We start from the raw sequence: 27,685 nt of genomic DNA on the forward strand, positions 1-27,685 counted from the left end.
AAGAAGTGGGATGTAAGGAGCATGTTTCTTTTTCCCTTTTATCACAAAGTCCAGCCCACATTATTGATGTTCCTAAACATCTACATCCAGTTTGTTTTTAGGAAATACATTTGACTTATTTTGGATCAGTAATAAGCTACACATCATGGCCCAGATGTGGTTGTATAGGGTAGTTTGGGTTAATTATCATTTATTATCATTAATGTCAATGAAGATTATATATACCTTTATTATTGACAATAGCAGGAAGGTGACTGTCTTTGGACACAGCAGCCCCCCCCCAAAAAAAACAAGTTGCGTCATGTAATCTCTTCTAATCAACTTTCAAACACTGATAATAAGAAGTCATTATAATAATTATTTTAATTGTGAGTCCATCCCCCTTCCTCACTAACCAACTGCTAGTCAAGCTCTTGACTTTGAATTGATTTTCTTTGCCACTGCAGCAAGGGCAGAGAAAAGTGGAACAAATCTGGCACGTCAAAACCAAAAAGAAAGGAACTTTATTGACCTTTATTAAAGCAAAACAAGACTTCTGCTTGCAATATCGCCTCTGCCTCGGAGAATCTGACATACAGGTCTTAACCATACATTATATAGAATAGGCAAGCACCCAACTGGGAAAAACACAGATATTGTAATCAACCAGAAACTGTCGAACATGTACTGATACACTGCAGGAATTACAGTATCCAGAGGAATCACCTTTTACAGTCACTAAGGAAGGCAAAACACCAGGACTTTTCATTGTCAGGTCTATTGGGGAATGCGGCAGATAACATATACTGTGAAATTATTCAGTTTTTAAAGGGACTATTTGTAACTTTCAGAAATGCTTCTTAACAGCGACACCTGTGGCCGTGAAATCAACGAAAGTCAGCGTCGGGCTCGCGCTTGCTCGCTCTCAATATACCTGAACGAGCATCGCTCAAAACAGTGAGGCGACACACGTCAGCTAAAACCACAATATCACTCTATATTTCAGCTGCTTGGCAGTAATGTTAGCTGACCAGACGAAGGTCTCTCCATGAACATGATTTAGATCTGATCCTAGTGTTGGCTTTTCCTGCCTAAGTGCAGGCTGAGGCAGCGGGGCTCTGCAGCGTGTCTCCTCTGCTCTCTCCGCCCGCAGCCGGAGAGAGCAGAGGAGACACCGGCACCCGGTCGGTAACGAGAAGACAACGTAAATCTCTGTAGAGCTCTGTCACTTCACAAGACACGGAAAACCTCTGTTGGTCTGGAGGAGCTGCAGCAGTTATTTCTGCACAAACGTCCCCTGTGCATTCACTAGATATTCTCAGAGCTAAACTAACTCTTCTGCAGTGTGGAGTGAGCGCGCGTTCACGTCTAGAGGTGGAGCGAGCTGAGCTGTCTGAGTGAAGGAGAGCAGGCAGAGGAGGAGGGTACAGCGGCTACACGCGAACGCGCATATGCGAGCACGCATGTGTGACGACCCGCTACATTTATGCGCGTACAAAGTTACAAACAGTCCCTTTAAGAGAAACTGATTTAGTTAAACGAATCTAGAGTTTTCCTCATTATTATTATTATTATTATTATTAATAATAATAATTTTATTTATTTATGTATTTATTTATTTTTATTTTGTTTCTGCACAATCTCCTGTTCCACACTCACGTCCAGATGGTGGCAGTAATGCACCTCTATGATGGTTTGCCAAAAGCCAATAAACGCCAAAGAAGAAGAAGTGAGCAAATAGGAACGCTTTCTTCAAGCGCGCGCAGCTTGATTCCGGAAGTACGCATTTCATTTTCATGTTGCTGTTCGAGTTAGAGAGAAAAGTCTAAAGAAATCAACAACAACTGATCAGTTTCTCGGTTAATAAGGAAGATAATTCAGCTGAAACATGTCCACTGGCTCTGAGATCACTCATGTATCCTCTCTTGGGAAGGGAGACAGTTTACATCAACAGGGTAAGAACATAAATACACTAACTAGTTAGTTAGAGCTGTAACTGTTGTGAATCTCCTGACAGTGTTTACTGTGTTTACAGTTCTCGCCTCCTTCCCTCTGTGTGACCTGACGGAGGAGGATCTGACCCAGAACCCTCAGTTCTGTAAGCTCCTGGCCACCCTGACACAACATGTGGACCCAAATGGACTCACTGTCCCACTGAAGACAGAGCTGGAAAAGGTATCATCAGGCACTGGGACAAAACCTTCAGCAATGTTACCTTCCACGTTTGCTAACATACAAGCTCCTTGCTTTGCAAAGATGCACTATTACATGATGCAGCTAAACTTAAAGGTCCCATATTATAAAAAAGTGAGATTTTCATGCTTTTTTATTATAAAGCAGGCTTAAGTGCTATATGAATACTGTGAAAGTTTCAAAACACTCAATCCACACAGCCCGTATTCAGAAACTCTGCATTTGAAACAAGCTGTCATGATTTCTGCCCATTCGTGATGTCACGAATATACAATATTTAGACCCTTGACACAATTTTAGACGTAAACATTCTAAATGTGTCCCAGTTTATTCCTGGTTGCAGTGTATGTGAATGTCATCAGCTGACAGGAAGTACACATGGACACAAGCTGTTGCCTAGCAACGTAATTCTGTTGCATTCCGTCAAAATGCGCTAAAACGGAGCGTTTCAGACAGAGGGTAAATACAAGCATATTCAGGCTGAACGTATGAGGAAAATAAAGTTTTTTTTTTAACATTACAGCATGTTAACATGTTCTAGTAGAAACACAAAATACAAGTATGAACCTGAAAATGAGCATGATATGGGACCTTTAAGTTAGACCAAACAGCTATGTATTTGCCACTTTATGAAGAGAAGTTATTCTTATTCATATATATTTAATAACACAGTAAGAGGTCTATAACTTAATGACCTCTACTGGTAACCAGTAAGAATTGCAATCGCAGAGATGGAACCGGGTCTGAGTTTGTTAGGTTTTGTGTATCTGTGAGCGCTTACAGAGATGCTTTATTCCAGGCTGAGCAGAAGCTGCAGAGCCAGAGGCGTCTCTGGCTTCGCTCCGAGGGCCTCCACAAAGGGCTGCAGGAGATGATCCAGGACCACTGTATCAGGAAGCACCATGCCACTGTACCCCCTGACCAAAACATGGTACGTTTCACATGCTTATTTGCCCAGTCCAGGGCAACTCACTTTGCACATTGCATCTCCAAATTGCACCTAAAGTTCTCAGTTTGAAACATTAAAATTTTAGTACTTGTAAAGCTGCATATTTGTGTTTACAAAAGTGACAAAAGATCACTCACTGTTTGTATGTGTGTGTGTGTGTGTAGTTTTATGACACGATGGAGAAGTGTCTGCTGGTGGCTCAGTGCATCAGACAGCTGGATCCCAGTAGCAATACCAACCAGGACCAGCCCTCTGTTCTGGGTCTGGACCCCCAACAGATGATGGAGCTCATGCCAGCAGAGAAGGTGAGTCATACAAATACAGAATAGATGAAATGATGGATAGATGGATGACATACTGTGGTACCAAAGCAGACATTTTTTTCGGAAAAGAAAGTTGACTGTCAGTAGAGAGATACTTCAGTTACAGATGTAGCTTGTTTACCAACTATGCTGCATTTATCTTCACCAGAATGTTCAAAGAATGAAACAGGGTCTTCCCAGAGAGCTGGAGAAACATCTGAAGAAAAAGTGTTTGAGCCTCCTCTCTTACTATCAGCCTGAATGGGGTACAGTATCTAGACACTTGCTTATCTGTTCCTACCAGTAAATATTCTCATTCGCTTTGACTACCTTATTGTTCTGCATTGACATGAGGATGTTGTTCTGTAATCTCCCCTAGAGAATGAGAGTGAGGGTCTGAAGAACATCAAGTTGTCTCATCTGTCAACCCAGCTGGACAAAGAGAAGAAAGGAGCAGAGAGTCTGAAGGAGACTTGCCGGGGAAACATAGTTCTCCTGCAAAGACGGACTCAACTTTACCTCTCTGTAAGTGCTCTTTCAAGTGCATGTAGTTAACTGAAACAAGCTAATACATTTCCTCCGTTTTTGGAAGATTATCACATATATATGTGTGTGTTTTTTTGCACGTTTTGCAGGTTCACTCACTGGAAATTGTTTAAAAAATAAAATATATTTTGCGTTAAGTTTCTTTTCCTTCTTATTGACTTGTGTCCAGGAACTGATTAAGTGTATTCAGCTTCTCCAGTCTCTCATCTTGGACCACAGGCTGAGGATCCAGACAGAATTGGACCGGAAGAAGTTGGACTACTTTGAGGGAAAATGTGAAATAGTCTTACAGAAGATCAAGTAAGGAGTTTTCAGCTAAATGTGTCAGGGCTGTTTTGGCACAAACATTCTGATCTGCCCATCCCTACTCGGAGAATAAACACCAATTCTGTGATCATCAGTACGACATTCATTTAATTTTTTTTAACATATGTTTTTCTCTTCTTCCTTCAAAGGACTGAGATGGTGGAAATTCAGCTGGACACGTACACAGTGGACTCAATATCTGCTCATAGAAAAATAAGGCAAGAGGCTTTTTGTGCATGTCTTTCTTACCTTTATCATGCGATTCCTATGTTATTATTCATGTCCCCCCACTGCACTTCACTCTCAAAGGCAACACAGTGATAGTAGTTGAGGGAATGCATACTATTTCTCTAAGCTCATTGAATTTGAACTGTAACGTCCGGATATCAAGTCTTCAGAAAAGTTATTACAGAAACTACATTCTGGCTGATGCTTCTCTAAAAACCCTAACAATCTTTTTGTTGTTGTGTCTAAATTTCAGAGAGAAGCTGGAGTCTGAGCTGAAGACATGTCAGGTGGAGAAGCAGTCCGTTGAGTCAAACCTGGCCTCCTTTGAGATCTTGGGCAAAGAGTTTGAGGCCTTGGCTGAGGAGTACTGCAACCTACGGCAGGAGATAGAAATTAATAAGTGGGCTCTGAAGGAGATCACTCAGTGCAACGACAAGTGAAGATCACATCAGTCAGACATTCCCTTTTCATTTTCACTCTCTGGCTTTTGGAAGCTTGACACAGACATTGTTTGGACTTTTGGCCTACAGGAACTATGTAGCATGTACAGTAGTGAGTGGGCTAACTGAAGGGTCCGCCAAATTTTTTAAATGATTAATTCACAATTCTAATATTTTTTTTTTCCAGGGAAAGCAATACTTTTATTCGGCACCTTTCTAAAAGCTCTGTGGATGTTTTTTTAGTTTTTTTAAATATTCATCTAATCACTATATCCATACTGATAATTCAAAGTACCATTGCCCCAAAATTGGCTTCCTAATTGGCAGCAGCATCTGTTCAGTGACTCGATCTAACTTCAGCTGAAATAAAAGTATAGAGGTATATTTTTGTAAAAGTTTGATTCACATTTAACACCTTGCCTCAGGTATCAATACACACTAAGATGTGCCAAAAGTTGTGTGAGCATTCCTGCAGTATGTATATTGTGATATAAACCTGGGAATAAACTAAAATAATGCATTTCAGGAGGGATTCTGGATAGGATTAATGTCCTATATTCATATAACATGATTCTCTGAGCTGACATCTGTTTGTGCATGTGTGTATTTCGGGCCTGTGTGTAATGTGTGTGTAAAAATAACAGAGTAAAAAAATTGAATTTCCCCTCTGGGGATCAATAAAGTATCATTCTTCGCCTTCTTCTTCTTCAGTTGTGTAGTGGGAATAATCTGTATACATGTAAGCAGCATCCTTTCAGATATGATGGGAGTCATGCAAGAGCATAACACTCCTACCCTATCCTTTTTTCAGTGTGCCTTGGCACACACTTTATAGCCTAAATTGAGTAGGTAATGATGCTGCTAATATGTTGTCCTTTATAAAACACAATGCTATATAAATAATCCATATAGAAGGTGAATATAACCATCAGTCGTGTCGTGTCCATGTCGCCCCCAGTGTTCTGTCTACTTCTGTGGGAGTTTCATTGTTTTCATTAAATACACTTCTGTGAGGATTTTTTTTCTTGTAAAACCCTCACATTAAACCCGCTGTCTTGTAGAAGTTTTGTTGAGAGAAATGCTCAGTTTACTGCCATTTGTGCTGCAGTTTGCCATTTAAGCCTCCAGATGGCAGTATACTTTCATTTAGTCATAGGTCTTGCTTTTCTAGTCTTTTACGTCATACAACAGCATACAGCTTTAAAATATATATATATATATGTATATATATATATATATATATATATATATATATATATATATATATATATATATATATATTACTGTTCACAGAATGAAACAACTGAGACACAGTAAAATGTGTTTGTTATTTAGAATAGTTTGTTATTTGTTATTTAGACAGAAATCTGTCTTTGGTTGGCATGTGCAAAAGCTACAATTAAAAGGGTACATTAAACAACATATTACATCCAGACAGGACACATTAAAACACATTCACATAAAAACACAATACACCAATAGAAGCTACATTTAAAAGGAGCACCAGGAACCAGGATTAAATCAAGGTTAAATAAAAAAATAAGAAAATAAAAATATTTACAGGTATATATATGGTATATGGTATATGTATATATATACCATATATATATATATATACTATATATATATATATATATACCATATATATATATATATATATATAGGACTGACTTCACATGACACAACAGTTGAGAAGGGACTCTAATAAGTTTCTTAATTTTTAAATTTTTTTGTCACTGGCATATTGTTTTTAACTTTATCACAGCTGGCAGAAAGTTGTCAAATGTCCCCATACGTTTTATTTTTTTACTTAATCATAATCATAATAATTCTGTGTGCATTATAATGTTCATTATGTTAATAATATTGAATCATAATAATTCAATATTATTTATGGAATATTGTTTAATATTTCTATATTGTTATTAAAGATAGTGTGTGATGTTGTCAGGTTAACGCCCACTCAACACTCATCATAGACGATCTTTGGGTATAACTTCTGACTCTGGCTGAGGAGAAACCGGAAGTGAGTAGGAGTGAAGCATCTCTCTGTGTTCCCTCCTCTCTGCTCTCCTCCCATCATCATCATCATCAGCAACAGCAGCCTCACCTCGCTACTGAACCGCTGGCGGCTTCACCTCCAACACAACACACAACCTACACATCTGGAATAGCTGTCACACAACAACGGTGCTGCTGCTGCGGGCATGCTCTCATTCATACCGGGATAGTGGATTATTGAACCAGGTTTCTGCAGGATGTCTGAGGTGCGCAAATTCACAAAGAGGTTGAGCAAACCCGGGACGGCTGCGGAAGTCAGGCAGAGCGTGTCTGAGGCTGTGAAGAGCTCCGTGGACCTGGTGGTGAGCAGCTTTTAATGTTGTCTGGGGACCGGTGGCGGTCATTTTAGATAACTAACCCTCTTCCATCTGCTCTCCCTAGGGGGAATAAAGATTTTTAACATTTTTACATCCTCTCACTCTTCTCAATCTTTTATTGCCCCTTTATTATAACCTTTATTATAACACCAATCTTTATTATAGCTATAATGTGAAGCTCTGGCATGCCTCTGACTGGATCCACTGAAACAATTTTTTACTGGTGTAAAAAGACATTATGGTCATTATGGAGCATTATTATAACCCACCAATTTTAACTCCCCACGTTGTTCATTTTGGTTTATTCTCACTCTTTATTCCCTCACTATCAACCTTCTACCATTAACCTATATAGCTATGACATGAAGCTCTGGCATGCCTCTGACTGAATGCACTGAAACAATTTTTTACTGGTGTAAAAAGACACAGGTCATTATGGAGCAATTATACTCCCATATGTTGGTTTGGCTTTTCTGAAAATGCCTAAAATGCATTTACACAATAGTGTGACATTGCCTTCAGAAGACACATGGTTTCTCAGTCATGTGCGGCTCCTTTTGTGTGCTGGCAGGATGAGGAGTAGTGCCAGTTGGACAGCTGCAGCATGGCTTCCCCTGTCCTTGCCTTGGAGCAGTGTGTGTATCTGTGAGTGTGTGTGTGTGTTTGAGGCTCTTTATTCCTGCTGGAAATGGCCACATTGTGCAAAAGATGCATGCCTCATAATTGATGTATATTTCTAAAAATGGGGAAAGTGCTTTTGCATATTCTGCACCCTCAGCCTGGAATTTGCTCCAAAATGACCTAAAAATCTCAAATGAAGGCTTTAGAAGAAGACTCTATGGCATGCCGATGTTTTTAGCCCCCTTGTTGTACAGCTGACTCCCAGAAAAGTTCCTTTTTGTCCCCCCATTTGTCTTTGGATAGTTCTCTTTCAATGCAAATTTGAGTGCTTTTAGTGTTTGTGAATTGTATTTTGTCTCTATTTGTGTCTGCAACTTTGTGTTCTTGCTGCTGACCGTCTTGGCCAGGTCTCCCTTGGGAAAGAGGTTCTTAAGCTCAATGGGACTAACCTGGTTAAATAAAATAACATTTCTTAATGGCTCTTTTTTTCTCCTTTTGAGTCAATAGCAGTGCTGGTGGCTTGGAACGTATACTGCAATAATGAGGGATTGTAGGCGCAGTGGTTAGAGATGAATAGCAGTGAGGATCCTGCTGATGCAGCATTTGCATGTGTTTGCACCCCATATGTGTGTGGGAATTTATTTTCATGTTTGTTTGGAAACTTCCAGTGATGTCAGTGCAGATTGATGCTCGCCTGCTGATAACTTGGTTGGTTTGTTATAACTGAAACCATCTCTCCACTTTTGTCATTATGGTACAACAGCAAACCTCAACCCAGTCCTACTCATGCTGTTTTCAAATGCAAAATCTAAGTGACTGAAACTCCCACCTATCACCACATTTCAGGGCTCTGTGATTGAGTCTGTGTCTTAAGACGGAGTATTAGGGCCACATTGAGGGAAAAAAAAATTAAATCTGAGATTTTGAGAATAACGTCATAAGTTTACGAGAAAAAAGTCTTAATATTGTGAGAATAAAATCATAAATTTATGAGAAAAAACTCGTAATATTATGAGAATAAAGTCATAAGTTTAATAGAAAAAACTCGTAATATTATGAGAATAAAGTCATAAGTTTAATAGAAAAAAGTCGTAATATTGTGAGAATAAAGTCATAAATTTACGAGAAAAAAAGTCCTAATATTATGAGATAAAAATCATTAATTTACTAGAAAAAAGGCGTCATATGATGAGAATAAAGTCATAAGTTTAAGAGAAACAAAATCGTAATATTATGAGAATAAAGTCATAAGTTTACGAGAAAAAAAGTCGTAGTATTGTGAGAATAAAGTCACAAATAACCAAATACTTCATCTTTTGGCACATCAGCACCACATTATCAGAAGTATCGGGACCTTAAAAAGATTGTGCAAGAAACTGCGTTTATTCCAAAGAAAGAAACACACAGACCTGATGGGGAAACTGCTTATTTTGTGGAGGAGGAAATAACTCCTTTTCTCGTAAAGTTATGACTTTATTCTAAATAAAAATAAAAATAAACAAAACATGTTTGGCTGAGTAGAGAGTGGAGCTGGATGAGAGATAAACTCTTGTTCCTTTGGGATTACAGGCTTCAGTCTTATGATGATCATCTTTGAGGAGAGTGTGACGCAAAGAGGTTACCAGCGTAATAATCATGTGATAAGGTTTTGATTTCCACAACAGAAGTGTGTCTTGTTTAGCCACGTGTGATATGTGTGTTTTTGAGAGTAGCAGGTTTTGGCTGCTCATTTCATGGAATAGATCGTTGGCTTGGTAACTGAGAACAAGCGTTGTTTTGTGGAGGATACATGGGGATTCCCTCAGGCATGCTGTGAGCAGGCTTCCTTTGTGACTGTGTTCATTCTGAACATCTCTATCGACTGAGTCCTATTCTCCAAGTTAGATTTCCCAGAGAGCAAACCGGTTTTAGCTGCATGTTTACAAGCAGGAAGTCAAATACAACTTTGATTTGTTTTTTTACATTCTGCGTTCTTCCTGGAGTTCATAAGTCCTGTTGAAAACTTGTTATCAAGTCCATATCTGTGTCTGGATTTAGTGGTCTTTTACATACAAAATGTTTGGCAACCAGTAGGATGTGTATTGGCAAGAATCTGGCGATACGATACGTATCACGATACATGGGCTACGATTCAATATATTGCGATATATTGCGGCACTGTAAGAGAGGCGATATATTGCGACACTGTAAGAGAGGCGATATATTGCGATAAAAAAAAAAAAAGTACTTTTAGGAAAACTGTGTCATAGTATAAAGAACACGCCACCATATGCATAAAATCGGAGTAAAATGTCAGAACAGTGGGATCTGTATTTATATTTATCACAGTCGCTGTAACATCCAACATCGTAGCACTACTTTGAGATGGCTCATACACTGAGAGGGAGCATATATCTTTGCAAATGAAATAAACTATTGACTGAGTTAATCTTTATATTTAAACTATTAATTAAAAATCGATAGTGTTTTTGAGAATCGATACAGTATCACAAAACGTAATATCGCAATATTTGCTTACACCCCTACAGTAATTGTCAGCCTGATAATTGCAATTTCAATTCCAATAGATTACTTAAAACTAAAAAGTGAAACCCTTGATAGATGATAATGAAAAATGAAAACTGTTATTAGTTGTCGCCCTATAAGTGGTTCCCAGGCTTGGAGGGTGGGCACCTTTAGCAGGACGCAGAGTAGACCCATTGCATTTCTCCCCAGACTATCAAACACAGGTGTAACTAATACCATCTCGTCTTGATGGCCAGCGTTGCATTGCAGTAATTGCTGGAACAGAGCCATCGTTAATGTCATTAGTTCCACATGGGCTGTTTCTTCTCTGACAAGTTCAAATACCTGCTGTGAAATCTTTTGGCTTCCTATTGAAGTGGGGGGGAAATGACCAAAAAAAAAAGTTCAGGAGCCACTCTAGAGGGATTCACTGTTGCCATATAGGGAGGAGTAGAGGACACAGACACATCGTCCTCCATGTGATTGTATACACCCAACTATGCAGTCTGGCATGTCTATAGTCAGTAGAAATGTCCCCCTCTGTGGATTAAATAATGTCAAAGTATTCCACTGAGTCTGGTTGACATTATGTCTCCGATATGTGAGCCTCACTGCCACATCTCTATATGCAGTAAACATATAGCTCTATATTTGGTATGGATTCTGTTGGTTTTAAATAAACTGAAAGATTAAATGCTATATATAAGTCCCTTTTGTTTTAGGCTAACAGAAATCCATTATAATGATGTAAAAAACTGGACAGCAACACACTTATAGTCAATCAGTAACTACATAATATGAATGTGAAGTTAAAGCAGGGAAATCCCACTGTATTCTCATGTAAGAGATGTGTTAGATAACTGAAACCTAAACTCCAAATATTGTGCTTTGAGTTTGGCCAACTACATACCCAATATGTGTACTATTGTTAAACACACTTTTGTGTGAATAAACAGTACTATTTATCTTTTCGGACACACTGAGCTGTAATTTACGTCGTCACTTCCTGAGAGCCTCTTTTCCGGCTGGAGATGTGTAACCACGGTAACCTATACCAACCTCATGTGACCCAAACGACAATTTGTGAGAATCATAAAGTCTGGACTAATTAAAAATATATATAACGCTTAGCAAAGTGAAATCTTTACTTACAGTTAAATTGAAGCGTTATTGATGTTACAGAGCTGTCCGTCAACGTCTGTTATGAACGTTGTCATCACTTCTGCATTGCACTGTGGGATATTTACGCCGCCTTAGTGTCCAGCATTGCATACTTTAATTTTTCACTGGAAACAGTATGCATTTCGCGTACTATTGGTTTCATACTAAGGTTTCAGACATGCTAAAAAACTTCACATATTGTTTTAGCGTACTATATAGCATGTTAGTCTGGAATTTCGTGTTTAAATCCTGCATCTGTCTGTACTTTAAATCTGAATGTAACAAGAATCTGTATTCATATATTCATACGTTTTTTTTGGGAATAGACAGGGACAGTACTATGAGGATAAAAGAGTCTCTTTTCTTCCCTCCAATGAGCCGCTGTGTGTCTCATATATACAGTACACACAGATTGGAGCACTTAGTGGGGTCAGCTGTGGGACAGAGGAGCTGCTTCATACTGTATGGGACTTTCATGTCAGCGTGTGTGTGCGCTCATCTATTGTGTTTAAGTGTAAAGCTAATTCCCTCAGCCAACGTGATAAAATCCACCTGGTCATGTTGGAGCGCCTTACAGTACATCTGCTGGACTGTAATGGGACGCAGACATCTGGAAATGCATCCTTGCCAACAACACCATCATCATCATGATGATCATAGTCCCCTGGAGGCTCACTGGGAGTTGTACTTTGGTGTTTGAGTGTTCCCCGGCTTGGTTGGTAGCTCAGAGGAGAAAGTGCTTGCGTTACACAGTTACGCCCAAACGTTAGGCCACGTCCTTTCGTGTTTTAGCATCTCTCTGTTACTCAATCAGTGAGGCTGTGGCTTCATAGCTGCCTGCTTGTGATTCTTCAGCTTCTTCTTCTTCTTGCTTCCTCTCTTTCTCTCTCTCTCTGTAACATGATCAGAGTTGCAGTCGAGCCACCGCGCGCTGCCTCTGACTTATAGCGCTGCGGTTCAGCTTGTTGCACATGACAGGAAGCAGGGCTGCTGCTTCGGGTGCAGGGGCGGCACAGTCGTGTGTAATGCTTTCAACAGACTCGTGGGTTTTGTGTTTTACTGCTGCTTCAGGTTGCTGCTTGTCCTTGTGGAAAAAAAGATAACAGTGATGCTACAGAGAAATCTGCAAACACTAAATAGTACTGGGAAGTTTTTATTTAGATTAGTGGTTCAAAAAGAAGAAGCTAATCGCAGGTTTCGTGTGGACAACCGAGAAAGTCGGGGTCTGGTGGAAAAATCTGCAGAGAACACGTACTCGTTGTAACCAGCTTATTTCACGGGCCAAATTATTGGTTAGAGAACACTGAAAGGGAGAACTTTCTTTCCTTCATTGGCTCGTGCACAGATACCAGGGTATTAAACCTCACTCAACTCGTACTGTATAGCCAAACAGTGTTCAAAACCACGGAGCTTTATTTTCAAATTCTAGTGGAGATCCAACATTTCCAAAGATACCAAATATGTCAGGCTTAATTCTGTGGAAAGTTTTGGGTTGGAATATTTGACTCAGTGTGTAAACATCATATAGCTTCATTGAGGAGCTGGAACAAGCTGATATACAACGTGTAATAGTGCCAGACGGTGTGGAATTCAATTGTTTTTCCAGCTTTAAAAGCTCCTTAAAGTCTCTGAAACAAACCCAGACAAACTCAGAAAGTTGTGTGTTCATGTAGGTCCCTGTTGCTCGTAGTGAGAGGGAAAATATGTCGTCAAGGCCTTTTAAGCTGCAGTCGGTAACAAAGATGATAAAAAGTTATTTTTATGGAACGGTCACCATTTCCTTATGGAACCTGCCAAAATGAAAATGAGGGGGAGCAACTTCAGGCCCACTCATTTGCATAATAAGGCAGAAATGCATAAACAATTTAAAATGAAATATGTAAAGAAAATTCATAAATAAATAAGTTTAGGTAAATAAATAAGAGGTGAGATGCAAAGGGAAAATCGTGCAAAGATAAATAAATATATACATAAATAAATACATACATTTAAAAATAAATATAAAATAAATAAAAAACATGCAAAAATCAATCATAAATAAGAAATAATAGCAAAAATAAATCAATACATTTAAAATGTAATAAAAATAAATACATAAATAAATAAATAGGAAAATTAAACAGAAGAGTAAATAAATAAGGGGATGAATTCAAAGATAAATAAATAAATACATACATACATTTAAAAATAAATATAAAATAAATAAAAATGTGCAAAAATTAATTAATGAATAAGAAATAATAGCAAAAATAAATAGATACATTTAAAATGTAATAGAAATAAATACATAAATAAATAAAAAGGGAAATTGAACAGAAGAGTAAATAAATAAGGGAATTTATACAAAGATAAATAAATATATGCATAAATACAGAAATAAATAAATACATTTAAAAATAAATAAAAAACATGCAAAAATAAATAAATGAATAAGAAATAATAGTAAAAAATAAATAAATACATTTAAAATGTAATAAAAATAAATACATAAATAAATAAAGCGGAAAATTAAACAGAAGAGTAAATAAACAAGGGAAATAATACAAAGATAAATAAATAAAGGAGGGCTGCATATCTCAAAAAGACCTCAACCTATGTGAGAGTTCAGAATGACTGGATAACTGCACACAAACATGCCCAGTAAGGGCAGTTGATGGGAGGGGAGACCGACAAGCAGAGGGAAAAAAGCAGCAGCTAAGCAACTGCATAATAACTTTATTACTGTCTCGCTCACTCTGCCCACTCCAACAGTGGTACAGCAGCAAAACAAATCTCTGCGTCTCAGCTGCAGGGCTCTTAAATGGAAATATGACAAGGTGGAAAATGACTCAATCATACTCCCCCAGCTGTAGCGCATTGTCAGGCTTTTTAAAGTCCTCCTCCCCACTGTGCTTGTTCACTAAAGCAGCGCGTCAGCTGCCATGCACGTTTCGCCCACAGCCTCTGGGGCAGTGTGGCTCAGCGATGTGGCACAGGAGCTGATCAAATCCATACAGTCTGATTTCCTTCGCTCAGCCAAGGCTTATTGGCTAAGCTATTCATCACAACAACCCTCACTGCTTAGCTTGAGCTTATGGCACTTTCTTGGAATTAATTCTGAATCTTTCCAACTGGTTTATTTTACTTGTGATCACATCTTGACCTAGATGTGGAAGGCTGGGTTTGAAGCCTGTAGGCCTCTTTATTAAGACATAATTCAGGAGAGGCTGATTTCATATCTTCCACTTCTCTATGAAACTCAAAACAGGAAGTTATGATGTTTAGCTAGAACTGACATGTGGCATTGGGCATGTGATATACTTCTTTAGTTTCATTATTACACATGCCTCTGTTGACAGCTCAAATATCATAATTTGTCCACTGCTGCTCACCTCTTTTGCCCCTTTTGTCTATGTATTTGTTGTCTTTCCTCCACCCCACAACTCTCTGAGCAACTGTTTCCCTGCACCGTGACAGCCCTCTGAACCGTGTGGTTGTTTCTCTGATCTCTCGTGGCTCTGGTTGTGCGTGGGTGGTGGTGGTGAAAAGTTCCTGGGGGTGAGCCCTTGTTAACTGCTCTCAAGTAGCAAGGGCATGTGGAGCTCGCCGGAGCTGCAGTAAAAGACAAACCTATCTGAAAATGAGATCAAAAAGTGTATTTGACGTTGCATGTGTTTGTGTTCTGTCCTCTCTCAGGAGCAGCCAAAGATTATTGAACCACTGGACTATGAAGCTGTGGTGTTTCAGAGAAAGGCTCAGATCCACAGCGACCCCCACCGAGACCTGCTGCTCTGCCCCGTCGACGATGTCTCGGTGAGTTTCCCTGCTCATCTTCCTCCCCAGGATGAAATCATAACCCTTATACTCAATACGCCTGTGCGGACATCTCCACAGCAAAGCGCCAAATCAGCAGATTTTTTTCTCTCTAAACGGGAACAAAGAGCTGTAAAATATCACTTCCTAAAGAAAGGTTTCCCATCATGAATCACTGTTCATCCTCAACGCACCTGGCTCAATTATTTACGGGTCTAGCACAATCCAGCCAGGTGCCTCTGTCTGCTCTGCATTTATTGGTGCTGCTTCGAACATGTGGTTTTGTTTACAGGCACATCTCGATCCAGGTCTAGTTTTTTGGTCGTGTCTAGAAGGGAGCCAGCAAATTGCGAAAACTGATCTGCAAAAACTTGCAAAAACTCTCGCTAGACTCGCTGCCCGACAACCTATCCTAACCTTAACTGTTCGAGATCAATGCCTAACCTTAATCATCTTGCGAGAGTTTCCCCAGTTTGCTGGCTCCCTCCTAGCCACTACCTAGTTTTTTTTGGCTGGACCGCAGGGCTATAAACGCAGAAGTCTGTCCCTGAGGGATGAAGTTACACGATTGGTCGGCCGAGTGCTAGAGTTTCCACATTGACCGTTGCTCTTTCAAAATGAAAAGGCGGGATAGTTTTTTGTTAATGTTTTCAGTAGGGCCGTCCCGGATACCATTTTTTGGGCTTCGAAGCTTTGGTGAGGAATATTCGAAGGTATTCAAAGCTTGGGGACAGTGCCGCTACCACACTACTGTACACATACGCACCTCTACACATAACAAAGAGCAATATCTGTCTGAAAATGACTAATAATAATCAATGTTGAATATGAATAATGAATAATGTTGTGGGAATATTCCTTATTTAATGGGTCTGTATTTGTATAAAGTTGAAAAATCTCAACTTTATACAAAATGAGTGTCCAACTCATGAAACTTGGACCAAGCTGTCAAACTAGGCGATCTAGTTCTAAAATGAAACCAGATTCAATAGTGGCATAGCCTATTTATCGCTTAAAATGTTTTCAGAGGTAGATTTCGGTGGATTGTTTAGACGGAATAACACAAAGTTTACGAGCAGGTTGCCATGTTGTTTCATGTTTGAAACGGCGAGCAGAAAACCAGGAACCAATCAGGTGCATTCCACGATCGGGTATGTCACCGCTTGAACGACCAGTTGAGTGGAGCAGCGCGTCCCCTATAGTGTCCTCGCCGGACCGGGTGGACATGTACCGCTGGATTTAACATTATAGACATGACCACTGACTATTTGTGTAAGAATTTAGCCACAAATTCACAGACTGGCCGTACACGGGGTCCAGACATATATTCGGTTTTGATCGAGTCTTATTTCTTGTAAAACTGTCCGAGTCAAACGGGAACAAAGAGCTGTAAAACATTGCTTCCTAAAGAAAGCTTTCCCATCATGAATCACTGTTCATCCCCAACGCAGCCAGGTACTGCTGCTCTGCATTTATTAGTGCTGCTTCAAAGTAACATGTGGTTTTGTCTAGAGGCACGTCTCGCTCCCTGTCTGTTGACACTCATCTGTTTCGTTTTATCTGTGCCTTCTGTTTTCTCTCATTCACTTTCTCTTTTTCTCTCGTCGTTTGTGGCTTCCTGTTGTGTTACTATTTGATTGGAAAGAACCTGTCATTACAACGTCGTTTGTTTTTGCTATGTGTGTGTGCACGCAGGAGTCCCAGATCTCCCGGCAGAGGAGGACCGTCGTTCCCTCGGTGCCTCAGAACGCCGAGCGGGAGGCCAGGAGTCTGTTTGCCAAAGAGGTACTATAACCCAGCAGCAGTCCCATGTGGAGGATGAGTCCACACTTGGTCTCAAACAGCAGCATTTGTAACAGTTTCTAAAAATAAAAAAGAGGGTGGTATTCACAGTTGACGTTAAATCTTCTCAGTAATATAACATTAAATGTGATGGATTCTTAACAAACATATAAAAGATGATTTCTTGATGACATTAAGCCTAAAGTAGTCACTCAAAGCTCATAAAGAAACACAGGCCAGCAGTAAACACACGCTGCACTGATGATATATTGTATTAGCAATGAAAAGCAGACTCTTCTGGCATGATGTGTGTAGATATATACTCCGCTGCTCTGCCAGGCTCTAAATCTGTGTTCCTCGGCCAGCTCTCATGACTATGATATAAGCATGGAAACAACTGTCATAGGGATTGTTAAAACAGATCCAGGCTAACTCAGCGTCTACTGAACAAAGATCCTTTTCAGCTGACTTGATTGAGAATTCCTGCTTGAAAAGTACAATGAAAAATCATGTTGAGGAATAATAAGTAGAAGTCACGGCAGAGGTGAAGAGTTCCTCTGCTAGTTTGCAGATTTATTTTGAGTTCATAATAAATGCTACGGAGCTGGAATCGTCCTCCTCCGTGAGTCACAGTTGGAGGAAAGAAACTGTGTGTGCTCGGTTAGGTCACTTTGCTGCTATGGCATGTATCTGCTGTCCCTAATCCAGCTCTCCGTGTTGATCTTTCTGGCAGTGCATCAAGATGTACAACACCGACTGGCACGTCATCAACTACAAATACGAGGCTTACTCTGGTGACTTCCGCATGCTGCCAAGGTAAGGAAGATGTGTGGAAAACAACATCGGAGTTCTTTACTGCCAAATATATAACATGTAAAAGAGATTTAGGCTCAACGTGGGTCTGCTGGATGACGACATGCAACAAGTTACTGTTTCTGTATATTAATGTAGCGCTGGTGCTTCAGCAGAGTAGAGGAAATACTGCATACAAATAGAAATAACTGAGCCAGATTTTCCTCTTCAGCAGTGATTCTCAAAGTGGGGTCTGTGGCACTCTGTCAGAGGTCCGTGAAATGATCTGCCAAAAATTATAAAATTGTGCTGTATCATTAAAAAGTGCCGATGGGGACAATTTAAAGCAATAAAACAAGCCTATTGTTTCCATTACTTCCACCCATGTTAGAACCCAATAGAAACTCTGATATGACTGTGACACACAGCAATAAGTTCGTTATTTATGAGTTGAAACACTTGCTGAAAGTCAGCTTTAGACTGGTAATATTCTTCAAATTTGGCACAAACGTCCACTTTGACTCGAGGATGAACTGATTAGATTTTGGTGATCAAAGGTCACTGTGACCTCACGTCAATCCCACTCTTGTGAAAGCGATATCTCAATAAATGCCTGGAGGGAATTTTATTACATCTGGCAGAAACGTCCACTTGGACTTGAGGATGAATTGATTGGTAGTCAAAGGTCACTGTGACCTCACAAAACCCGTTTTTACCCGCCATAACTCATGAATTCATATGTTAATTATGACAATTTCACACAAATGTCTAATAAGATAAAATGATGAAGTGATGACACAGGCGGAGGCATATAACCGTGAGGCGGTAACCTGCACTCAAACCATAAGTTGTTATAAAAGAGACATACAAAATGTACAAAAATATACTAAAAATAGCTATGATGCAATAATAGACAAGGTGGCACAACATTTGCTGACCAACACAGGACAAACAGAGCAAAGCAGACAGCGCAAGCAGCGCTTGGTTGCATGCTGTACACAGACGTAGAGAGATAGCAGACCTCACCACAGGGGACGTACAGTAGGGAGGGGGGGGTGCTGATTTATCGAAGCCTGCTGACGCTCACTCGCTTTCTTTTCAAAGCAAAGGCCTGAAGACAGACAAGCTGCCAGCTCACACGTTTGAGATCGACGAAGACGCCAAAGACGAGGTGAGTAGACGGGGGTCTGAGCGCCGTTAGATCACAGACATTGATCGCTGCAGCGGCGAGGATGAGTGGTCTGCTATTGACTCACTGGGCAGATTGCACCAATGCATATACGTGCACAGCTTTTAGTGATGCGCAATAAACCCTGCTCGGAAATTAAAATGACCCCCTTTAATCGTTTTGAATGATGGAGATGAGACACAAATTTGGCTGCTGAGAATATGAGCAGCGTTCACATGCACTGAGCTGGTAATTGTGCTGGAAGACTCTCTGTGACTTATGGTCTGTCAGTCCTTCAGTCCGCCCGGCAGTGTGACCCCTCAGAGACTGAGCACAGGGCAGTGAAACCAGTAGCATATATACGTCCTATAAATAGCCCTCATCGATCCTCCTCCTCCTGCCCGGCCTCGGGCCGGATGTGGATGAACTTAGACGGAGAGCGGGTTTAATTGAAGGAAAATAAATGCTGCTGCTGCTGCCAAGGCGGAGAGGGCAGGGAGGAAATGGCTCCATTACTTCTCCAAACGGGCCACGCTACTGTTACATTATCTCTGCATTAGCATGTCTGGCTGTGATGGCTAGGGCTGCACAATTCATTTAGGGATGCACCGATACTGATACCCCATCAGATATCGGGCCAATACTGACTCAAACAGCTGGATCAGGTATCGGTGACAATGGGGCCGATCTATTCAATTCAATTCTATGTTTATATACTTTATACATTATATACTGGAATTTGAATTCCTGTTTATATTTTGACCAACTTGTTGCTGCATTAAAAGGGTTTACACCTGAATTGTAATTTCTGATAATTTTGAAGATTTTACCAAGTTGCTGATGTATGATTTATTATTTTAATAATAAATAAAAATTCTGTTAGTTTTGAAGATTTTTTACCAAGTTAGTGGTGTACGATTTATTATTTGGATAATAAATAAAAATTCGGTTAATTTTAAAGATTTTTTTAACAAAGTTGCTGATGTATGATTTATAATTTTAATAATAAATAAAAATTAAATTTGTATAAATAAAATTAATATATAATAATTAAAATGATCAGATCCTCTAATGTCACAAATCATATAGCAATTGCAATATCAGTCATTTTGACTCGCAATTAGATATTTTTTTCAAAATCATGCAGCCCTAGTGATGGTGGGCTCGTAGCAAGACTATTTAAGAACAAAAAGAGAAAATGCAAACAATCATTATATATATAGAGAGAGAATTGTTTGCTGTTCGATGTCTTTTATATAACATTTTATATCCATCCACAGAGCCATAACAATAAATCAGTAATAAATCAGACAGTAGGCTTTAGATGATGACAATGCTAAGTACACTACCATTGTTGATGTGATGTAGGGTGGGGCGAGGTGTGTATGCATGGTGGTCGGCCACTCAGTTGCTGTATGTCTGTGGAGAAGGATGGACGTGAGCGAGCTGTGGGAGGAGAACAGACAGCCTATTAGATTACAGGACAAAGCTGGAGAGAGAGAGAGAAAGAGGGAGGTGTGACGCTCGGTTGGAGGACAAAATGCCACTTCAGTGTGATTAGGCTCATCTCAATTGCGCACATACACACCTCAACCCTTCTCACTCAATGTCATGATGTGCGTGTGTCACTACCAGGCTGACATTAAGTTAATTAGCTCCCCCTTGTATTGTGCATTCCTCCAAGTGGCTGAGTGCATTTGCTCCAGAGAATGTGTGTGTTTGTATATGAGAGGGACCATTCCCTTGTGATGGATGTTTATGTTAGCTATGCTGCTGATGATGAACTATCCCACGATAGCTATGGGATGGAAAGGCTGCAGTGACGGGACTGAGGCTGAGTTATGATGAACCCTTCTATGGAAAACCGATGAAATTCTCCTGATTAATTGGTTTGGCTGGACAGTGTGTGATTAGAATTAATGGCATTTTCACAACTATGTTAATATACTGCAGCTGTGATCAGTGAAAGACATCTCTTGCAACCAGATACTTGTCAGAAAAGACAAGATGTTGAGATAAGCACAGTGACTATTGTGATGCTTAAAGGGATAGTTTTGATGTTTTAAAGTGGGGTTGTATGAGGTACTTATCCATAGTCAGTGTATTACCTATAGTAGATGGTGGCGCCCCCAGTTAGGAGAAACAGACAGGAGTACCAGCACGGGAGCAAAGCGATGTACTGCTGTGGACGGAGGCAGTAGCAAAACGAATTTTAGCCACCTAAAAAATAATCATTATCAGTTTATATCTACGCTATGTTTAGAGTATTTTCACCGCTTTACCTTGCTATCAGACTGCCCTTTCCGACGGGGAACTGAAGCCGTTATCTATGCTCTCTTCAAAGCCACCAGACTTCATTGACAAAAACAGTAATTTTACCTCAGAGAACACAGGAGTTGCTGGTCTACCACTGCCTCGATCGGTTAGTTTGTTTGTGTTATTGTGTCAGTTTGGTGTTTTAAAGGGTTAGTTCGGATTCACCATAGTCACACAATAACACAAACAAACTTACCAATCGAGGGGGCAGTAGAGCAGCAACTTCTGTGTTCGGCGAGATAAAATTACTGTTTTTATTAATGGAGTCTGGTGGCTTTGAAGCATAGATAACGGCTTAAGTTCCCCGGTTGGAAAGGGCTGAGTGACGGCAAGGTTAAGCGGTGAAAATACTCGTAATATAGCGTACACTCAAACTGATATTGATTTTTTTAGGTGTCTAAAATTTGTATTACTGCTGCCTCCGTCCACAGCAGCACATTGCTTTGCTCCCGTGATGGTACTCCTGTCTGTTTCTCCTAACTGGGGGGCGTATCGACCGTCATTTACTGTAGGTAATACACTGACTATGGATAAGTACCTCATACAACCCCACTTTAAAAAGAAAATCCAAACTATCCCTTCAATATGTTAGAACCATTAACCTGACTTCACCTGCATGATAAAGTCTGTCTATAATTGATTTCCCGTGCTTGTGTCTGTCAGGACACAGCATCGCTGTGCTCCCAGAGGGGAGGCATCATGAAGCAGGGCTGGCTTCAGAAAGCCAACATCAACAGCAGCCTGTCTGTCTCCATGAGGGTGAGTCACCGCCAGACGTGCTGTCTGTTATTCATACAACATAAACAGCAACAAATGAAACAACAAATGAAACAACAACAGCAACACGTAGGGTTCACCACAGTGAGATGCCGGCTCTTCGTTCTCCTTTGTGGCTTATAAACTGTTGAAACTAAACAAATCTCTATCATCTTTTGCATTGTTCTATCCCATCATGTGCTGTACATCTATACTAACGTGTTTAAATCATGTTAGCAACTTAAATGTAGGCAAAAACAGAAGAAGCCACGTTTTCTACTGCATTTCTCTGTTTTAAGTTGTTTACAATCTGCTAGATATTCCTCTGATTTGCTCTCTGCTGCTGTGAATTTGCAGGTGTTCAAAAGGAGGTTCTTCTACTTGTCTCAGCTCCCCGACGGCTCCTACATCCTCAACTCCTACAAGGATGAGAAGAACTGCAAGGATACCAAAGGATCCATCTACCTTGACTCCTGCATAGACGTTGTTCAGGTATACAGGGCTGGGAACAAAAAATCCAAGAAGCATCAAATGCACAGTTGAGAATACGGCAACAGTTGCAGCACTAGCCTTTTTTTTTCAGTTTGACCAACATGTGGGCAGCAGCAAAACGTATTTTATCCACCTAAAAGAAAGGCCCACCTAAAAAATCAATATCAGTTTAAGTGTACGCTATATTTAGAATATTTTCACTGCTTACCTTTTCGTCAGACAGCCCTTTCCAAAAGGGGAACTGATTATCTATGCTCTTTTTAAAGCCACCACACTGCATTGACATTGTTTGTGTTATTGTGTGACTTTGGTGAATCTGAACTAACCCTTTAAAACACCAAAAGCAACACAATCACACAAACAAACTAACCGATCAAGGCAGCGGTAGACCAGCAACTCCTGTGTTCTGCAAGGTAAAATGACTGTTTTTATCAATGGAGTCTGGTGGCTTTGAAGAGAGCATAGATAACGGCTTCAGATCCCCGTCAGAAAGGGCAGTCTGACGGCGAGGTAAAGTGGTGAAAATATTCTAAATATAGCGTGATTTTTTTTAGGTGTCTAAAATCTGTTTAGCTGCTGCCCTCGTCCACAGCAGCACATTGCTTTGCTCCCGTGCTGGTACTCCTGTCTGTTTCTCCAAACTGCGGGCGTGCCGACCGCTATCTACAACCCCACTTCAAAATATCCAAACTATCCCTTCAAGCTTTCAATATACCATGCTGCTTCTTAAGTCAAACTCTTTTTTGGTGTATCTCCCTCTGTGAGTTTTCAGTTTTTGGCAAAAGCTCTCACCCTCGTGAATCTCAGTGTGTTTCCTTGTCTCGCTCCAGAGGCTTTTCGTCGCTTTGATTGGATAAATTTACTGCATTCCATTCACTTGGACAGAAAGTCCCGTTCAAGCAGATTATGAGATGCTGATGCTGTTGGCTCATGGCACAGGCTGGTACCTCATTCAGGTCTGTACTGACCGGACAGGCTACTGGGAAGCTTTCAGCTTGATGAGAACGCATTCAGAAGATGAATGGGAAGAGTGAGGAGACTCATTCTGGCTCGTGGGTTTAATGCGGAAGCTTGTGGTGTATAATGTTGTTTGACAAGTAAAGCATGTTTTGCACCCGAAATACAGCAGTTTTAACGTTACTTTCACAGAAAAATGTCCTAATGTAAGGACAAAACAATCTTTAGTGAGAACATTGTCTGTTTGAATCAATCAGAAGCACTTTGCAAGCATAAAGCTCATTACAGAGGTACTTGCAACAAAATGTTTTGGTCAGAAAAATACAATAAATTGGCTAAATTATATTAAAGAGGACCTATTATGCTTTTGTGCTTTTTCCCTTTCCTTTAGTGTGCTATATAGTTTTTTGTGCATGCAAAGTTACAAAGCCCAAAGTCCACACCAAAGGGAGTTACTGCTCCTGAACTGCCTGAAACTCCTTGATTGAAGTCCCGCCTCTTCTTCCATAACGTGGTGATGTCACCAAGTAACACAGAGCTGTCTATCTGAAACAGAGCGTTTCAGACAGAGGGTGATAAGAGATGCCTGCAGCACAGCCTGTATGAGAAAAGTAAAGCGTTTTTTGAAAATTAAAGCATGTAAACATGATCTAGTAGAAACCCAAATAGAAGTATTTACCTCAAAATGAGCATAATAGGTCCTCTTTAACCTCCAGGGGAAATCCTCTTGCGTTGTCTTTAACTGTAGCACTCGTTTTATTACCAGAATATAGGATGATCTTTTATCCATTGTTAGTGTTTTGTTTGAAGAAGAACAAAAATTCAAAGTACTAAAAAAATACTATAATTCCCCCCCCCCCCCTCTTCCCAGAGCCCTAAGATGCGCCGCAACGGCTTCGAGCTGAAGATGCAAGACCGCTACAGCCACTTCCTGGCTGCAGACAGCGAAGCGGAGATGGAGGAGTGGGTGTTCACGCTGAAACAGGCTCTGCAGAGCACCACCGAGCTCAGCCAGGACAGGAGGAACGGGGCGGAGACACTGGACTGTTCCCTGGGTCAGTTATGCTCGAGACATATACACATGTCCAGATCGTCTTTCAGTTTATTTACAGTCTTATTGAAAGGTTGCTGTATTGCCATGGTCCGTTTAGCTATGATAATAATAATAGCATGTTTGAACAGAACCTCTGAGCCAGGATTAAAGTAATCCCGCTCCCTGGTAGTGGATTGAGTCCAAAACTCCCTTGAAACTAAGAAGTCTGAGCCCTGTGTTATGACTTTTTGATGACTACCATTTTGCAATGGTACATAGGCAATAAATAGGCTTAATAATATACCTATAGTTGCTGCCAGTGGAGAGATAGAAGCTTCCACATCAGCTGTAAATTCTTCTAAAGTTTATTCAGCTCTGCAGGTACCAGTAAATCAAAGCTTTCAGCTGTTCTCTTTAGTTTCACTCCCAAAGTGTGTGTTTCTTTAGGGTGCAGTTTATGGTGAGTTGTTGAACTCGTTGCTCGTCCTGAGCTGTGGAAGAGTGCCAGCAGTTTTATGCAGTTTGCCTACGTCTTGCCAACATCCTTTTTTTCCTTATATAATAATATACTCTCTCTGCAGAGTGTTCTAGTGTAACTCAATAGCTTGGTCAGAGATGCTGATGAGGGACTGGGAGGCCGTCCAGAAAGATGGAGGAGCTTTTAGGGTTCATTCGGTCCATCATCTGTCACCTGGGAGGCAGCAGAATAATGAAAAGCCTCTTTTTAATTTGGCCAGTAAGATATTAGTTGTCCATCTGGGGAACACAAATCAGCCACATAGGAAAACCATTAGGGAAACATTGAGTGATTTGATCTTAGACTGGGTTTCTGTGCATTCTGATGACTCTTATTCATGCAATGTTCACTGTCCTGTTCGATCAGATGACGACACCACCAGCCAAGGTAAAGGTGAGAGCCTGCTGGAGAGCCTGGGGAGGAGCTTACACCCTGAACTCATAAAGGTATGAAGGATGGATGGAGAATTAATGAATTCAGATATGTGATATATGGAAATACAGAAATATTTAAGATATCACATTTCAAGTGTATCATTTTTTTTAGGTCTGTATCAAATATTTTTTTTTTTTTTGCATATCTATTCACTGTATTTAAATCCGTTATTTCTGCACAGTTGCAGATAAAGATTAGGCTACACTAATATTATTAGTATCATACTAGATTCCAGTGGTCGCTGCGTAGGATTGTTTCCGACTTGTGTGAGCCAAACATTTCCAATAACTCCAGAGCGTTGTAAAGTCCAAAAGTCAAGATTTATTGAAAAAGAGACAGATGCAATCATTTCATTTTCATCATCATAACATGTTTCTATGTTTAACAAAATAATCTGCTTCAAACCATATTTGTTGGCGTTTAGCCTTTCAAAAACGCTCATTCAGTTCAGCCCTACATTTTTTTTAATTTGACAAGGTAGTTGTCTACATCCCCTGTAGGCATTTAATTAATGTAATTATTAGGGCTGTCGATTCAAATATTTAATCCCCATTAATTGCATGTTTGTCCATAGTTAATCACGATTAATCGGAAATTGATCACACATTTTTTATCTGTTCAAAATGTACCTTAAAGGGAGATTTGTCAGGTATTCAAAACTCTTATCAACATGGGAGTGGACAAATATGCTGCTTTATGCAAATGTATGTATATATTTATTATTTGAAATCAATTAACAACACAAAACAATGACAGATATTGTCCAGAAGCCCTCTCAGGATTCTTTAGGTTTTCTAGTTTCATATGATGCCAGTATCTTCACTTTAGCTTTAAAACTGAGCCCACTACAACCTAGAAATCACAAGTTGTGTTAATGCGTTAAATAAATGAGTGGCATTAAAACAAATTTGCGTTATTATCGTGTTCAATTTGACAGCCCTAGTAATTATGTTTTATCTGTAAAAAAAAAAAAAAAAGCTGTCTCCTTTAATGGCAGCAAAAGAAGACATATCTCATCTCAAAAATTAGTCTGAGCCTTTGTACCAGATGACATTCATAATGTATTGTTTATAAATGTCTTCATAATGGAGGAGCCGTAGCAGAGCAGCTCTTTTGTTTGACTCTCTTGTGTTTGAGTCGGTTTTCTAAGCCTGAGCACAGCAGTGTTTATTCTACAGAGACGGTGCTCTTTTAATATGTCTATAAACCCAGAGCTACACACAGACAACAAAGCCCTCTGTGCTGCTGTGCTGCTGTTTCACCGCTGTTTGCTCTGGGCCGCTCCAACGCTGCTTTTCCCGTCTCCACGAACTTGAGTTTGTCTGCAGGCGGGTCACAGTGAGAACAGGAAAAACAGAAAGGGGGAGGAGATGGATCAGGGCTTTTACCTTGACCTGAGGGGTTTGATATGTTTGTCTCCATCAGATACCCTTCTTCTCCTTTCGTCTGGGTCTGCTTGGCGTCTTCTCTGTCTTACTCTGTGTCTGTATTTGTGTTGGTTTACTAGCAACAGTCTACTGTGTAGGGCCCATTATTTTGTAAGATATTAGTTTTGTTTTGAAGCCAGTTTCTATTTTTTCAATGGACAAGAATAGCGAAAATTGCCATATAATAATAATAAGAAACCACATGGCCTTATATTTCTACAATGAGCTTACATTAATTTACTGTCACTTCTGTTCTTCCCCTCTCTGTGTGTCTGCAGTACGCCAGGGAGACCGACCAGCTCAATAAGATGAACAGGAATGAAGGCAGACAAAAGCTTTTCTCTCTGGATCCTGAGACACAGGTATACAAGACGCTCCTGTTAACGCTTGGTTATCTTATGATTTATTTATTTCACTATTGATTCAGACCGTTTGATCTCTCCTCCCCTTTCCACCATGTCCACTGTGTCCTCTTCTTTGTTTCACTGCTTGCATCCTCTCTTATCCTCTCTCCTCTCCACTGGATCAATCTTTCTCTCTTCTTGTCGTTTTATCTCCTGTCTTCATGCTTCCCTCCTCCTCCTCCTCCTCCTCCTCCTCCTCCTCCTCC

The 27,685-nt window shown here is 40.1% G+C and overlaps 2 protein-coding genes across 5 annotated transcripts in view; both read left to right on the forward strand.

The window, feature by feature from the left end:
* The first annotated feature begins 1,716 nt into the window (after positions 1 to 1,716).
* Positions 1,717 to 5,178, forward strand: haus4 (HAUS augmin-like complex, subunit 4). Its single transcript, XM_074623910.1, has 9 exons — positions 1,717 to 1,934; positions 2,015 to 2,154; positions 2,972 to 3,103; positions 3,286 to 3,426; positions 3,593 to 3,689; positions 3,803 to 3,948; positions 4,139 to 4,269; positions 4,425 to 4,493; positions 4,757 to 5,178. The coding sequence occupies exons 1-9, from the start codon at positions 1,868 to 1,870 to the stop codon at positions 4,941 to 4,943; spliced, it is 1,110 nt and encodes a 369-aa protein (XP_074480011.1). The 5' UTR covers positions 1,717 to 1,867; the 3' UTR covers positions 4,944 to 5,178.
* Positions 5,179 to 6,964: 1,786 nt separating this feature from the next.
* dock11 (dedicator of cytokinesis 11) overlaps positions 6,965 to 27,685 on the forward strand; it is a 77,302-nt gene continuing 56,581 nt past the window's right edge. For all 4 annotated transcript variants that reach the window (XM_074622783.1, XM_074622784.1, XM_074622785.1 and 1 more), the window contains exons 1-10: positions 6,965 to 7,306; positions 15,284 to 15,400; positions 17,096 to 17,185; positions 17,916 to 17,998; positions 19,079 to 19,145; positions 22,122 to 22,217; positions 22,572 to 22,706; positions 24,535 to 24,718; positions 25,580 to 25,659; positions 27,354 to 27,437. In XM_074622783.1, the coding sequence (XP_074478884.1) occupies positions 7,202 to 7,306; positions 15,284 to 15,400; positions 17,096 to 17,185; positions 17,916 to 17,998; positions 19,079 to 19,145; positions 22,122 to 22,217; positions 22,572 to 22,706; positions 24,535 to 24,718; positions 25,580 to 25,659; positions 27,354 to 27,437 (1,041 nt within the window). In that variant the 5' untranslated portion in view covers positions 6,965 to 7,201. The remainder of the gene's footprint in view (positions 7,307 to 15,283; positions 15,401 to 17,095; positions 17,186 to 17,915; positions 17,999 to 19,078; positions 19,146 to 22,121; positions 22,218 to 22,571; positions 22,707 to 24,534; positions 24,719 to 25,579; positions 25,660 to 27,353; positions 27,438 to 27,685) is intronic.

The sequence above is a fragment of the Sebastes fasciatus genome, chromosome 22 (genome assembly GCF_043250625.1).
Source record: "Sebastes fasciatus isolate fSebFas1 chromosome 22, fSebFas1.pri, whole genome shotgun sequence".
Taxonomy (NCBI): Eukaryota; Metazoa; Chordata; class Actinopteri; order Perciformes; family Sebastidae; genus Sebastes; species Sebastes fasciatus.

Coding starts and splice junctions, on each gene's coding strand:
- haus4 (XM_074623910.1), top strand. CDS start 1,868: ATGTCCACTGGCTCTGAGATCACTCATGTATCCTCTCTTGGGAAGGGA. Junction 1,935..2,014: donor AGACAGTTTACATCAACAGG/GTAAGAACATAA, acceptor CTGTGTTTACAG/TTCTCGCCTCCTTCCCTCTG. Junction 3,427..3,592: donor AGCTCATGCCAGCAGAGAAG/GTGAGTCATACA, acceptor TATCTTCACCAG/AATGTTCAAAGAATGAAACA.